General features: G+C 36.3%; 1 protein-coding gene across 3 annotated transcripts; it reads right to left on the reverse strand.

Annotated features, from left to right (window-relative positions):
• Nucleotides 1–3,759: 3,759 nt before the first annotated feature.
• LOC103322821 (pfkB-like carbohydrate kinase family protein) lies at nucleotides 3,760–7,842 on the reverse strand. Of its 3 annotated transcripts, none has more exons than XM_089045479.1 (12): nucleotides 7,646–7,842; nucleotides 7,269–7,541; nucleotides 6,940–7,016; nucleotides 6,663–6,772; nucleotides 6,440–6,554; nucleotides 6,195–6,257; nucleotides 5,909–6,072; nucleotides 5,370–5,431; nucleotides 4,788–4,854; nucleotides 4,358–4,417; nucleotides 4,141–4,269; nucleotides 3,760–4,063 (listed from the first exon to the last, which is right to left on the reverse strand). In XM_089045479.1, the coding sequence occupies exons 2-12, from the start codon at nucleotides 7,516–7,518 to the stop codon at nucleotides 4,036–4,038; spliced, it is 1,125 nt and encodes a 374-aa protein (XP_088901605.1). In that variant the 5' UTR covers nucleotides 7,519–7,541; nucleotides 7,646–7,842; the 3' UTR covers nucleotides 3,760–4,035. The 3 variants fall into 3 exon arrangements, with proteins under 3 accessions (XP_088901605.1, XP_008222983.1, XP_088901606.1); XM_008224761.2 differs by having other exon boundaries at nucleotides 7,269–7,547; nucleotides 7,646–7,799; XM_089045480.1 differs by having other exon boundaries at nucleotides 7,269–7,408; nucleotides 7,594–7,745.
• Between the last annotated feature and the right edge of the window lie 5,367 nt (nucleotides 7,843–13,209).

Consider the following 13,209-nt stretch of genomic DNA (forward strand, 5'->3'; position numbering starts at 1 on the left):
AATAAAAATAAAAATAAAAAATATATTTTTTGTTAACAGGGATGCTAAAATGGAAGGGTATGGACATGTGATATAGCCCAAGTGAAGAGGCCATCGCAGCAGCAACACCACCACTGACAGGGAAGAGTCCCATGGCAGTAGCATAGCAGTTATATGTTTTTATGTTTTATGTTTTATTTTTATAAGTTTATTATAAATTAAGGTGGACGTGACATAAAAAATACGTCTTATCCTTTAATTTTAATGTACTCTGGATGTGTATTTCTATTCTAGTTCTAATATGTTAACTTAAATTTAAGAGAGATGTGTGTTTGGTTAGAGTTTTATTAATCTAAAGTGAACAACATGTCGTTTTATTGAAATATGTAAGTGTCATTCAAACAACTTTTAAACAACTATACTATAACGATGGTTAAGATTAAAAATATAATTACTTAGGTTGGATTATATTTGTATCTTTTAAAAATCAATGAGAGGATGACATTGATAACTTATTATTGACATACAAGTGTCGTTTATACTAATATTTTAAATAAATTCAGATGCATTCATTATTTATGTAATGTGTTTTGGCTCAATTGACCACATAGTATAAGTGTGGGTTCCACCCCTATCATACACATTAATTGGTCATCATCTAGAATCTTGCCAAAAAGATGATAGTAGCCAAGCCAGGTAGCATAATGGGAAAGGGAATTGTAAGAGAACCAAATGGACTGCACGGAGGCTGAAGCGACACTCCACACTAGAAGCGATTGAGCACCCCACACCGGTAAGATGTCAAAATATTCAACACCAAAATAAGCAAATTCAAAGATCAAAATCCATCAACATTTTCAATATTCAATATCCATTAACATATTCAATATCCAAATCCTAATCAACATATTCAATATCCATCAACATATTCAATATCTAAATCAACCAAATCAATATTTATCCATCAACATATTCATCAAATCCAAATGGTTAAAACTCATGCATTATGGCTTACAAACCAAAAGAGTTAAACTTATGCCTTATGTTACAAAAATACAAACACAATCCAAACATAAATGACAAAAGCATTTGAGAAATTGAATGAAAAAAAAATTTTATATTTCAATATAGTACTATTCGTATGACATTTGATACCGCTATCATACCATACTCGATTAGTGCATCAACCAAATGAAGCGGTATGAAATCGGTTGCGGTTAGACGGTTTCGCAAGATGCCCACCCCTACTCCACACCAAGATGTCAAAGCTCACTGAGGCTTGGTGATTAGTCGTGTATGCATTTGGGCATCAAAACAACTTAGATTGCATAATCACAAAGAAATCTGATCACAATTTTGATGAATACTCGTGTTACATAAACTCATCACAAACAATGAATGAATGAATTGAATAAACTAAACAATAAGATCACGCGCTCTCCAAAAAATCACAAGGCCCGGCATTTTCTCGAACTCAAAAACTTGTTCTTGTTCAAAACCCGACCTCGTTGCGGCTTTAGCGGCATAGGCAAATTCTTGATGTCCAGAATTTGAATTTTCTTTCTCTTGTTTTAGAACTCTTGATAGCTTTGGTATAGGCAAGATGTCCAGAATTCACTTTGATAGCTTTGTTCGCTTCAACTTCTCTTCATCATCCTAGTCTTGCCGTTGATGATGAGGATCAGATTTTGTGGTCTCCTTAGGGTTTTGTAGAAAAGAAGAATAAGGTGGTGCACTTAGCATCAAGCGGACGGTCTCCAAATTCTCCCCTTTGCCGTGGGATGGTGGTTTCTTCGGCTTCCTTTGAATTGCCATGTCGTGGTCATCAAGTTTGACGTCGTCGAACAACTTGGAAGGATCGAAAGTCACGGTTTCAAGGATGAAGACAGCTTCAAGGTCGTCCAGCGGAGGGCAAGCGAGGCCACCAAAGTCGTCAACAGGAGGCTCTTGCTCGCATCGCTGTTCCTTCAAAGCCTGATCGCAAACGCACTTCATCTTGTCTGAAAGAGAAAGGATTATAGCAAAATTTGGAAACCCTAAATCACAGTAGCTAGTGTTTACAAAAGCCGCACGCTACATATGTATTTATAGTTTCCTGTTTCCTAATCTCACTGGGAGAACGAATATTTTATTATAATTAATTATAATGTACTTTTAAATTTTTATTAGACATAATAAATTAAACCAACGCAAACCGCCCACTCGTGTGTTTGTGTTGTGTACTTCAGTTTGCTTTACAACCACGCAAGCGAAGTTGGAGTTCTTTTGCTGGCTCTTCACTCAATTCAGACACCAAAATTCCCAAACTTGCCGCCAATTCTGTTCTTGGTTCGCCCATGTAATTGATGTTACACACTAAGCAGTTTTTAAATTTGTTCTCCTCCCCCTGTTTTTGCTTTAGGTACATGTTCTCCATCATTGCCTTCCACTGAATCTCAGCTGCTTCCCCAACATCCTCATCTTTTACATATCTTATGATATGATTTGGAAGCAATGCATCCGGCTTCATGATGCTGCCGCCTTGCTTTCACCTCCTCCAAATACTTCTTGACCACATAGGGCTCTTGAATGGAATCCATGCGTCGACTATACTCAGTCAAGGGCTCCAAAAACAAGGGCAGAACCAGGAATTTTTCAACGGGTGAGCTAGCTAAAGTTATTAGCTTAAAATTTAATGATTATTTTTTTTGGTACTTACAATTTCTATAGTCTTTCTAGAAATAAAAATAAAAATAAAATCATATAAACCAAGCTAGTTCATAGCTCCATAGACTAATTTTCAATAAGTTTTAACATAAACCAAATATGGTTTAACACTATATATAGTGGATTGAACATCTAAGACTTTTTACCTAGATTGACCTTGGGTTTCTTCATACATTCATATCATACATGAAAAGTTATTTTATGTAAAAATATTGACTAATTATGTAAAATGGGTTTTCGAAATAATCATTTTCTCAAGATAATTTTTGGCGTCTTTTATTCCTCACACATCAAATAAAAAAACTTGATTTTATGGGATTTTAGTATGAAGTATATATTGACTTAATGAGCCATCATTTTTAGCCTAAATCGTCTTTTGCACTAAAACCGATTTTTCATATTTTGATTTGGTGGGAATTTGATTTTCTAGTATTTTTATTTGAATCCAAATGAGGGGTACTTTCTCATTTACATTGTAAACTTAACTATTTACTTAAATATTGAAAATGGAAATAATGTAATCTGTACAGCTGCACTGACTGACCTAATATTGAAAATAAATTAAATATATAAGTTTTATATTTTTTTTTCTTAAAAAACCACACTGGGCTACAGCCCACTTAGCCCTTAGTGTGTCAAAAAATTCCTTCCTAAGTCGTTCCCATTCTTCTGATTGATCCGATTCTAGCGGGAAAAACCTTCTTCCAAGGCTTTCAAACAGCAAAATGGCATGGCCGGCAAAGGAGGTGACGTTGCATAATAGCGTCTTGGGTTGGTTGTGGTGGAGCCAGAATGCAGCCGCGTAGAAGGCTTCCGGAAAATGTTTTATATCCATTTGTTACTGCTACGAAGTGCTGGTTCTTGCCATTTGAAAAAGATTCTGAAAAACTTGTGCGCTTCTGCTACTGAGATAAATTTTGTGTTTTTCCTTCTCCAGGCAAGTCCAGAAGTCTTCCTTTGATGGTATCCTTTCAGCTATGTACACAACAAGGATATTTATCGGGGTAGATTTATGCTACTTTTTTGCGTCATGTGGCTGTTCATAATAAGAAGTGAAATAAAATATAACAGAGGTTTCTGGCTTAGAAACATCACTGCCTTTGCAGCTTATCTTATAGACTCATGAAACATTCATCCTTATTATATGTCATAACCCTCCTTTTTGTATAGCATTTTCATCCAGATTTCCCAAAAAAGAACAGGCAATAACAGCACTCTCTTTATATACAAGACAAAAAGTCTGGAAAGGTGTGATTTAATTTAAAGGAAGAAAATGTGGTTCTTCCGGCAACCGAACTAATGTCTCTCTGAATGTGTAGATCCAACTCTATCATCTGAAATTCAACGGCATCAACAAACTGGGCAAATATCCTCCAAACTGCAATAGAGAAAGTTAAGTCTTACACATAACTCTAAATCCACACATGAAAATCGTTTTATTTTAGGGGGAACTACCTTCTTCCCAAGTACTCGATGATATCAGTAGTGAGGGTTGACCTTTTCTTATTCTCAAAAGCAAGGGATGCAGCCTTTCTCATTAAAGCCGACCCAGCAATGCAACCCAATGTTGCGGGGTTTTTGGAACTGTAACAATACAATTGGGTAAAATCAATTGTCAAAAATGAGGGCTGTAAGGAATCAAAGATATGAACAGATACTAGGACTGTAAAACCTGATACTCGAGTCCCCATCTCTGATAGCGTGACGGGCCCAAGATAGAAATACAGCGACACTGGAGTAACCAAACACATCAAATTTCTATGTTAAAGTTAGTTATCCATCAGTACAACAGAACATAACATTCGGTAATCTCTCAAAATCTGAGTTTTAGAGGCAGAAGCATCAGCTAGTGTCCATCACCTCGTGACTATGGAATTCACATGGTCACCAGGACTAGTAGCGAAATTTGTTATACTCTAATTTATCTCTCTCTCATTCTCATAAGCATATTATGGTATTGGGGTTATGCATTCTTTTGGGAAAAATAAACAGGAAACGTTAGGAGAAGATAGCAAATTGAGCACATATAAACTCGTCAATGTATGCCATAATGGTTTTTTTTTTTCAGAAAAAAAATCTCAAAAGTCAGAATGAAAACTTGCCTTCCAGAAAGTATATCACCCTGCCCACCACATCTTCGAGGAGAACCATAGATGCTCACTGATTTGACTGAAAAAATAATCTGATGTCAGATTTCAATAATTCGAGGTTTCCATATCTGGGAATGCAAAAGGGATGTTTCCAAAACCTAAAGGAAAGGAAATAAAAAGTCTTGGATTTAGTTGGCAGTATATCAAAAAACCACAAATCATGTGAGCTATAGAACTTTTAGAAACAAAAAACCAAAAAACAAAAAAGAAAGACAAATGGAACCCTTCTCATGGCCCAGTTTCAAGTCAAAAATCATCTTCATGGACACAAAACATAAGGCGTACGCCAAGTTCTCAACTTCATGTCACTTTAATCAAGGTGTTAATGGTTCAACTGTTGGTCTAGTGTGTTACACGAAATGCACTAGCCGACTGGCTAAGTCGCAACCATTCGAGCAGTTTCCAATATGCTTATCTACATTTCCCAACTGAGATGCGAAAAAGATAAATTCATGGAATATTAACATTATTTAAGCAAAAGCTTCACTATTTACCATCTCAACACACAACATACTGGCATATATGGTTATATACCTGTCTCACCATCACTTATGAAGTCAGATTTTCCTTTCCTAAGTATAGTTACACCACCAATCCTGACAGTGAAAGGGTCCACACTTCAATAAGTTCCATAAAACTTGATAATCATTAGATGGAAACATACAAAGACAAATGAAAAAAAAAAAAACTGAAAATATTTTATAGCATGGGACAAAATACATTATAAAGAAAAAAGCCTTAGTGTGAAGTGGAAATGAGGGAATTATTCAGAAGCTGATTTAACACACTATTCTGTACAACTTCATCTACTTCCAATTTTGATTTATAAATAATCAGATGGTTTAAGACCACGAAGGAATGCCAGATCAACCTTTCCTGCCTGTACAGATGCTAAAACACAGACATACGGTGAATGCAAGCCAACATGATTTTGATACATACTGATTATGACAAGTACGTATTTGTAAAACATCCTTACTAACTTCTGAACCAAATAAGTTCTTAATATTTTATCCTGAGATGTAAGCATAAGATTAAGCACCCGCCAACACAATACAAAAAAGTCTGTTTACCTTTTTGCAAGAGATAGTAGTTGCTCATGAGCTTCTTCATCATTTACTTCACAACTCAAAACTTTCTGTACAAGGCGCTTGTATTCATTTACATTTGGGGTCAGCACAGCCAAGGGATATCCACTTACAAGATCAAGAGAATTTGTAACAAGAAAGAGTCCATCCTGGAAAAGATTATGCCATCAGCAGACAAATTCATAGCTACAATTTGTACTGAAAACTACAGATAAGAAAAAGAATGATTAAATACACCATAAGGATGATAGAGACACTTGTGATTGCATACCCCATCTATGACAATTGGGACATTGGACTGCCTTGCAAGCTTTATGATTTTGCTCACACAGTCCTGCATTATGATATTCGATCTTAGAAACATTTTGGATGGGATTTGGTTGAAATTATAACCACAATACCAGTCGTGCATCATACAGAAAATTAAAGTGTTGAAGATGTTTAGTACATGTCATAATCAAACACTAAACTAGCCTAAGACAGCTCCTCAAGAAACTGCACAAACAAAAAGCTAACCAGAAGAAATGGGTCCCTTCCAAGGCCTGGACCAATGACAAGACAATCAAATCTTTCCATCCATTTAGCAACTTCAGCAAGAATCTTTCCTGAGATGACACGTTTTTCATCATCCCTAAAAAACAAAAAAACAAAAAAATCAATTCAAAAAATTAGCAGCTCTTTCAATAATAAAGCTCATATACTGGTTGGACATATGAAATTGTTATGAAAAATAAATCACCTAACACCGTATGATTCTTCCAAAACTGGGTGTACAATCAACTCAGGACTGTAGCTTTTTATGACTGAAGCTGCATCTTTCGTACAAAAAACATGGGATAGATCTGCACCCTGAAAGGGGAAGAATATATTTTTGTTCCACCATATTAGCAAGCCAAGCATAACGAAAAACAGAAATCACTTGTTTATCCCATTTCAGTCTAGAATAAGCTACATTCTTGATTGAATCCAGCCAACTTTTTTATTTTCAGTTTTAAATTAAAAAGCAGGACACTAACAATTTTTAATGCTGAGATAGCTGCAAAATATGGAGCACCAGTGTACTCACGACACCCGCCGATAACAGCTATCTTTCCTGAGAAGCATTGAGGGGTAAATATAAGCTTGATTTGACTAGAAGATGATTGGTAAAACAAATAACAAAACCAATTCAAGTAAAAACCAGAAAGCAAGCAAGTCAGTTCCCTAGAATCAACATCAAAATGCTGCAGCATTCCTTAGTTTTCAGTCATTGCCTAGATTATACAGTATCAAGCACAACAATCATCACTGACAAATAAGTATACGAAGTAAAAGAAATGACATTGGTAGCATAGTGTGCACTTACCAGCCTGACCCTTGTGTCTATTGGGGTCAAGGGTCGGAGTGATTGCTCTCAGAACGTTCTCAGCATCAGCCTCCAAAGAGGCTCCACTGGTGAATTTTATTCCTTGCATTCTTTTCTGATGGGTGTTAGTGTTCTGATCGCTGTAATCTCCAAGAGACCTTATCAAAAACTGTTGCCTTCTCAACACAGGAGACGAAGCCAACATATAAATTGCACCAAACCCAGAATTTATTCCTTGTTTTATTAACATCAATGACCAAGCACCACACTTCGCTACAACTAAACACCCAAAAAAAGAAAGAAAACGATCATAAGATGAACTTACCCAAAAATTTATCAAATTGGTGAACTATGAAGAAGAAACTGCAGATACATACCGATGCAAGAACTGCGGACATCAACGAAATGCGAAGCCTTTAATGAATCAAGCTAACTTTTTTTTCCTTTTATTTTTTTTAATAAAAAATTTCTGCTGAGTTAACACACTCAAAAACGGTGAAATCGTTCGGCAAAACTGTTGGTATTTTCGGCTGTGGAAGAAGATAGAGAGCGTACACGTTGGCAAACTTAAGTGGGCCCTACTATGACAGTCAAAAGTTTCGCTGAAACCAATGACGCACTCAGAGCAACTCCACCCATTCGCTTTTAATTATAGCGAGGCGCAGCCACTATTCACATGAATAGTGGTTGCAAATAGATTTTGTGCTTTCACCACGCTTGCTAAAGCGATTACTATTATTTTTTGTTTTATTCAGATTTTTTACCTCAATAATTAATTTGAATAATATTTTCGTATAAGATTTCTTTCCTACGCACAAGACTATTCATAATCGGATAAAATTTCCGGATAAGATTTTTGGATTCAAATTTCGGATGAATTTCAAAATTCAAATTTCAGATAAATTTTGGGTTCAAATTTCGGATGAATTTCAAAATTCAAAATTCAGATAAATTTGGGTTCAAATTTCTAAGAATTTCAAATTTCGATAAGATTTTCATCCAATCAAATCGCCATGTGACATCTCTATCTCCAAATTTTTCTATAAAACCGTAAGCTCACTTCATACCTCTCACACCACATCTTTCAATATTTTCATTTCTTAGAGTTTAGAATTCATACTCCATTCATTCTCAATGGAAGAATATAGGAGATGCTTGGAGAGGCAAGAGAGAGAAAGAAAGGAGAGAAACCGTAGAGCCGATGAAATCAATGAGTTGCAGAGACAAGTCGATGAACAAGTTCTCATAGCAGTGACAATGGAAGAGGAAGAGAACTAAGGTCGCCAGCCGTGGTTCACAAGTCGGCCGTCGCTGAATGTGACAGATATAGGCATTCTCGGGGTAAGAATCTTTGGAAGATTATTTTATCCCAACTGCTTTGTACTTTGATGTTGATTTTCGAAGGCGATTTAGAATGCAACCCCATTTGTTCAATAAAATCATGCATGATATTTGCAATTATGATGCATACTTTGTTCAAAAGTGTGATGCTATTGGGGTTTTGGGCCTTCTTCATGAGCAAAAGCTTATAACTGTTATACAAATGTTGACGTATGGAGCATCCACGATCGTGGATAAGGTTGCGAATGGGAAGTCCACTACGTTGGAGGCTTTGGTAAGATTTTGTGATGCAGCTTGAAAATCAGACACTAGGGACTACCGCGAGACCTACTCCTGTGGACCTCCAACGGCTTCTACAAAAAGCCGAAGCTCGAGGATTTCCAGGAATGATTGGTAACATCGACTACATGCATTGACAATGGAAGAATTGCCCAACTGCCTGGCAATGTGATTACGGAAATAGAAAAGGCCAAAAAAGTATCATCCTGGAAGCCGTTGCTGGCTTCGACACATGGGTTTGGCATGCTTTATTCGGAGTTGCCGGAGCCCAAAATGACCTCAACGTCCTGGGTCAATCTCCGGTCTTCAACGATGTTTTGAGCGGCCAAGACCCCAATATTACCTTTCAAGTCAACAATACAGTCTACCAGACTGGGTATTATCTAGCTAACGGTATCTACCCATGGAGAGGTCTATGAACCGGATCCAATAAACACGGCCTTAACCCGGATTTATGAAAAGCCCATGGGGCCAAATAGAGAACCGTTTGAGCCGGATCCGTTGGTGAGGGAAGATCGTATCATGACCCGGATGATAGATCGATATACAGAGATGCAATCTTCGTATATTCATGAAAGGCGTCAACTTGACTTGATGGAGCATCTATAGGCGGTGAGAGGGAATGAATATGAATGATGGAGCATAGATGCTTTGGTTATGTTTTATTTACTTATGGTTTGGTTGTGTTGTTTTTTATTGCTTATGGTTTGGTTGTGTTGTTTTTTATTGCTTATGGTTTGGTTGTGTTGTTTTTTTTATTTATTATTGTGCCTTGTTTGTAGTTTTTGTTTTAATTTTAATTATGTTTTGTTTGATGTATGGAATATGTTGAATAAAATGGTCTTTGAAGTACACCAACTTTAATAGAAAACATGAAAAATAAAAATACATAAAAGGTATGCCAACTAATTTAATGGTTTTGATCATTTAACCAATCCGTGTTGCTAGGCCCATCATCCTGGAAAAGTCTTCTTCTCATAACATCCCTTCGTTCTAGCTTCCAATATTGTTTTGTTTCAGGGGACATATGACTTGTATCCATTGCCATGGTTTCCCGATCCGTCTTCTCCATATCTTTTTTGCGCAAATACTCATTTTCTTGTGCACACTCGGCTTGAATTGCCACCTTCATATCTTGGCGTTTCTACTCCATTTCAATTCTTATGGTGTTTTGCCTTGCAATTTCCTCCAAAAACTTTGAATTATGATTGCTTGAATTACCCGTTTTCTTTGCCTTCGCAGCCTTTCGGCCAATGGGCCTCGGTTCCTTTTGGATGGGTGAGTCTTCACTCATAGGAGAATCGATAGGTGAATCCGATATCGTTGAATCACGGAGAGGCGTCTCGTTTAACACAAAGTCCGGATATGTGGGAATAATTATGAAGCGTTTATAATATTTCACCACCTCCCAACATTCATGATGGGTGAAACTTTTTTTGCCACCCCCGGTTGCACCGAACCACATCTGTGCTTGAATGAGCTATTTAACAAAAAAATGGAAATGCAATAAATATTTAAAATATATTGGATATGCAAGTAACAAAATAAAAATAATGAAAATGCAATTAACCTTACAAATAAATTGGAAGTGCAAGAAATATGAAGAAACAATTGGAAATGCAATAAATATTAACAACATATTGAAAATGCAAGAAATATGAAGAAACAATTGGAAATGCAAGAAATATTAACAATATATTGAAAATGCAAGAAATATTAATAAAATATTTGAAATGCAAGAAATATTAACAAAATATTGAAAATGCAATAAATATTAACAACATATATATATTAGGACATTAAACTTAATAAAACGAAAATTACAAAATACTTAAATCGTTCATACGATTTTCCCCACTTCTATACAAGTTCATCGTTGTTGCCAAGACATCTCTCCATTTTGCCATCTCTTTGTTGAGAAGTTTCTACCTACTCGACAATGCCATTTCCGTACGAGGCGACTCCGAATTTTTTCGCAAAATTCGGCACAAATTTTTTTCCACATATGGAAAAATTTCATTTCATTGTCTATCACGGGACAATGACAAACTCGGAGCCAAGCCTTACACAAAGAAACATCTTCGATGGTGCTCCACGCCCCTCCGGTTTCAATAGAAGAAGCCATAAAAATAAGAAATAAAAATACAAGGTGAAAGAGATGAAAATGTTGAGTGAAGAGGAAAAAAATGTTGAGTAATTGTAGAAGTAGAATAAAATGTATGAGAATTGGTGTTGAAAGTGAAGGGTATTTATAGGAAAAAAAATCAGAATTTTAAAGTATTTTTTTAAAAAAAATTTCAATTTTTTTTTCATAATTTTATGGCTGGAAAATCGCCACCGTTGGATGAAGGCCGGGAATCAAATCGGAGCTGGGCATGCCAAGTGGCTTCCACCATTGGGCTTGCGTCGACGTCAACAAGACGCTGGTTTAAATTTTTTACCTTTGGAGCGCATTAACGTGCTAACGGTAAAAATTTGATTACGCGCGGTCGACATCACCGATGTCACCCCGCTTTGGACCTCGGGCGGAAGTTGCCTTGCCAGCCCAGTTGGTGGGTCCCACACCCTGGCTCGGCGCCATTGAACGCAAATTTTTTTCCCACTAGCCTCGGGCCGGGCTTACTCTGGAGTAACTATCAGAATTTTAAAATAATCCTTTGCTTTCTCCGTTAACAACAACAAATAGAAGCACGAATTCATCCCAACAAAAAATCAAAGGAAAATTGGAAAAGCCAGGAAAATCAACAACAATTAGAAATGTAAAATGAAATATTAAACCTACCCGAGTGCTGTTGCTTCTACAGAATGGCTCAATTGATCCAAAAAGAAAAATAAAGTGACAGTGGAAAAGAATAAGGGAGAAGACGTGAAAACAGATGGATAACAAATGTGAATTGTAAAGTTAACGAAGGTTATTTTGGGTAGTTTGAAAAATTCATTAAAGATCCAAGACCTCCCGAATCGATTACGCTCAACACCCACTTCTCCGAATTGCTTTGGGTGACATTAATTTATTCCATAACAGTGATTTTCAAACTTAAAATTTTGGGAAGTTCAGTCCGTTTCGTAAATTATGAGAAAATGACTTATTGTTAAAAATTAATGTGAGCAGTAGCAGATCCAAGATTATGTGACCAAGGGGCTTAATGTAAAAGTTCCGAAATTTTGCCAAGCTTACTTGTAGTTGAAAACAAGGGCGGCGGACGGCGGCAAATGACACTGGGCCACCGGCGAAGAGTTGATGGAGGTTGTCGGAGGTTGGGAAGTTTGGAGAGGTTAGGGTTTGAGAGGGTGGGAAGAGGAGGTGTGAAATTGGGAATGAAGGGTTTCGGGTCTGTGCATATTCGCAGGTGTTGTTTTTTTTTTTTTTAAAAAATTTTTATAAAAACTGGCCCAAAATGACATCGCTTTGAGGCTTTAAAAAATTTGATGAGCCTTGGACCAAACGACGCTGCGTTTGGCAAGGCTCGTTTAAAAAAACAAAAGCACAGCCACAGACGCAGCAAAGGGGTCTTCCGACCCTCTTGTCCCAACGCGCGCCTGGATGTGAGAGTTTCTAAAAAAAATAATAATGATGTGAGAGAAAGCTATAAGGGAAAGTAGCTAATGATGTGCTTTCATTTTTTGATTATGCGGGGATCAGTTTTGAAGAGGTGTTGAGTTTTATAAACTTCTGAAAATACCCCAATCTATTTCACGCAATCCCTTTGCTTCTTCACACCATCTCTTTCATAGAGTTCTCCTTCACTTGAATCTCTTATGTTCTTCCTATTGTTTTTTCTTGTTGAATCAATTGAAGCACATTTCTGAGAAATCACAAGACTCAAGTAAGAGGCATATTATGTTTATTTCTTCTCAATTTCATTCTTCCCTTTTTCTCTTTAATTTATAGGGTTTAACTTCAATAATTATTGATGTTGGTTTTTATTTGTTTATTTTTTTGTTCCTATTTTTGTTTCTTTGATTCTTTGTTTCTTTGAAAGAATATTTATTTTTAATGGAATATATTGGATTTAACTTGAAACCTTAGTTTAGAGCATTTGGATACAAATATTTAATTTTCAACATAATACTTTATTTTTTTTTTATAATTAAAATAATTTTAAGGGTGTCATGAAAACATATTTATACAAAGAATATATATATATATATATATAAAAGTGAAAGTGAAAGTGCTTTAGTTTGGAGTCATTGGTGCTAGAGGAGTAATCCGCGATGATAGAGGGAATTGGATTGGTGGTTTTGTGGCCAATCTAGGGAGTGGTGACATCCTAGTAGTTGAAATATAGGGGTTGTTCTTTGGTTTGAAACTTTCTATCTG

This window comes from Prunus mume, linkage group LG2 (assembly GCF_029339155.1).
Source record: "Prunus mume cultivar Tortuosa linkage group LG2, ASM2933915v1, whole genome shotgun sequence".
Lineage (NCBI taxonomy): Eukaryota > Viridiplantae > Streptophyta > Magnoliopsida > Rosales > Rosaceae > Prunus > Prunus mume.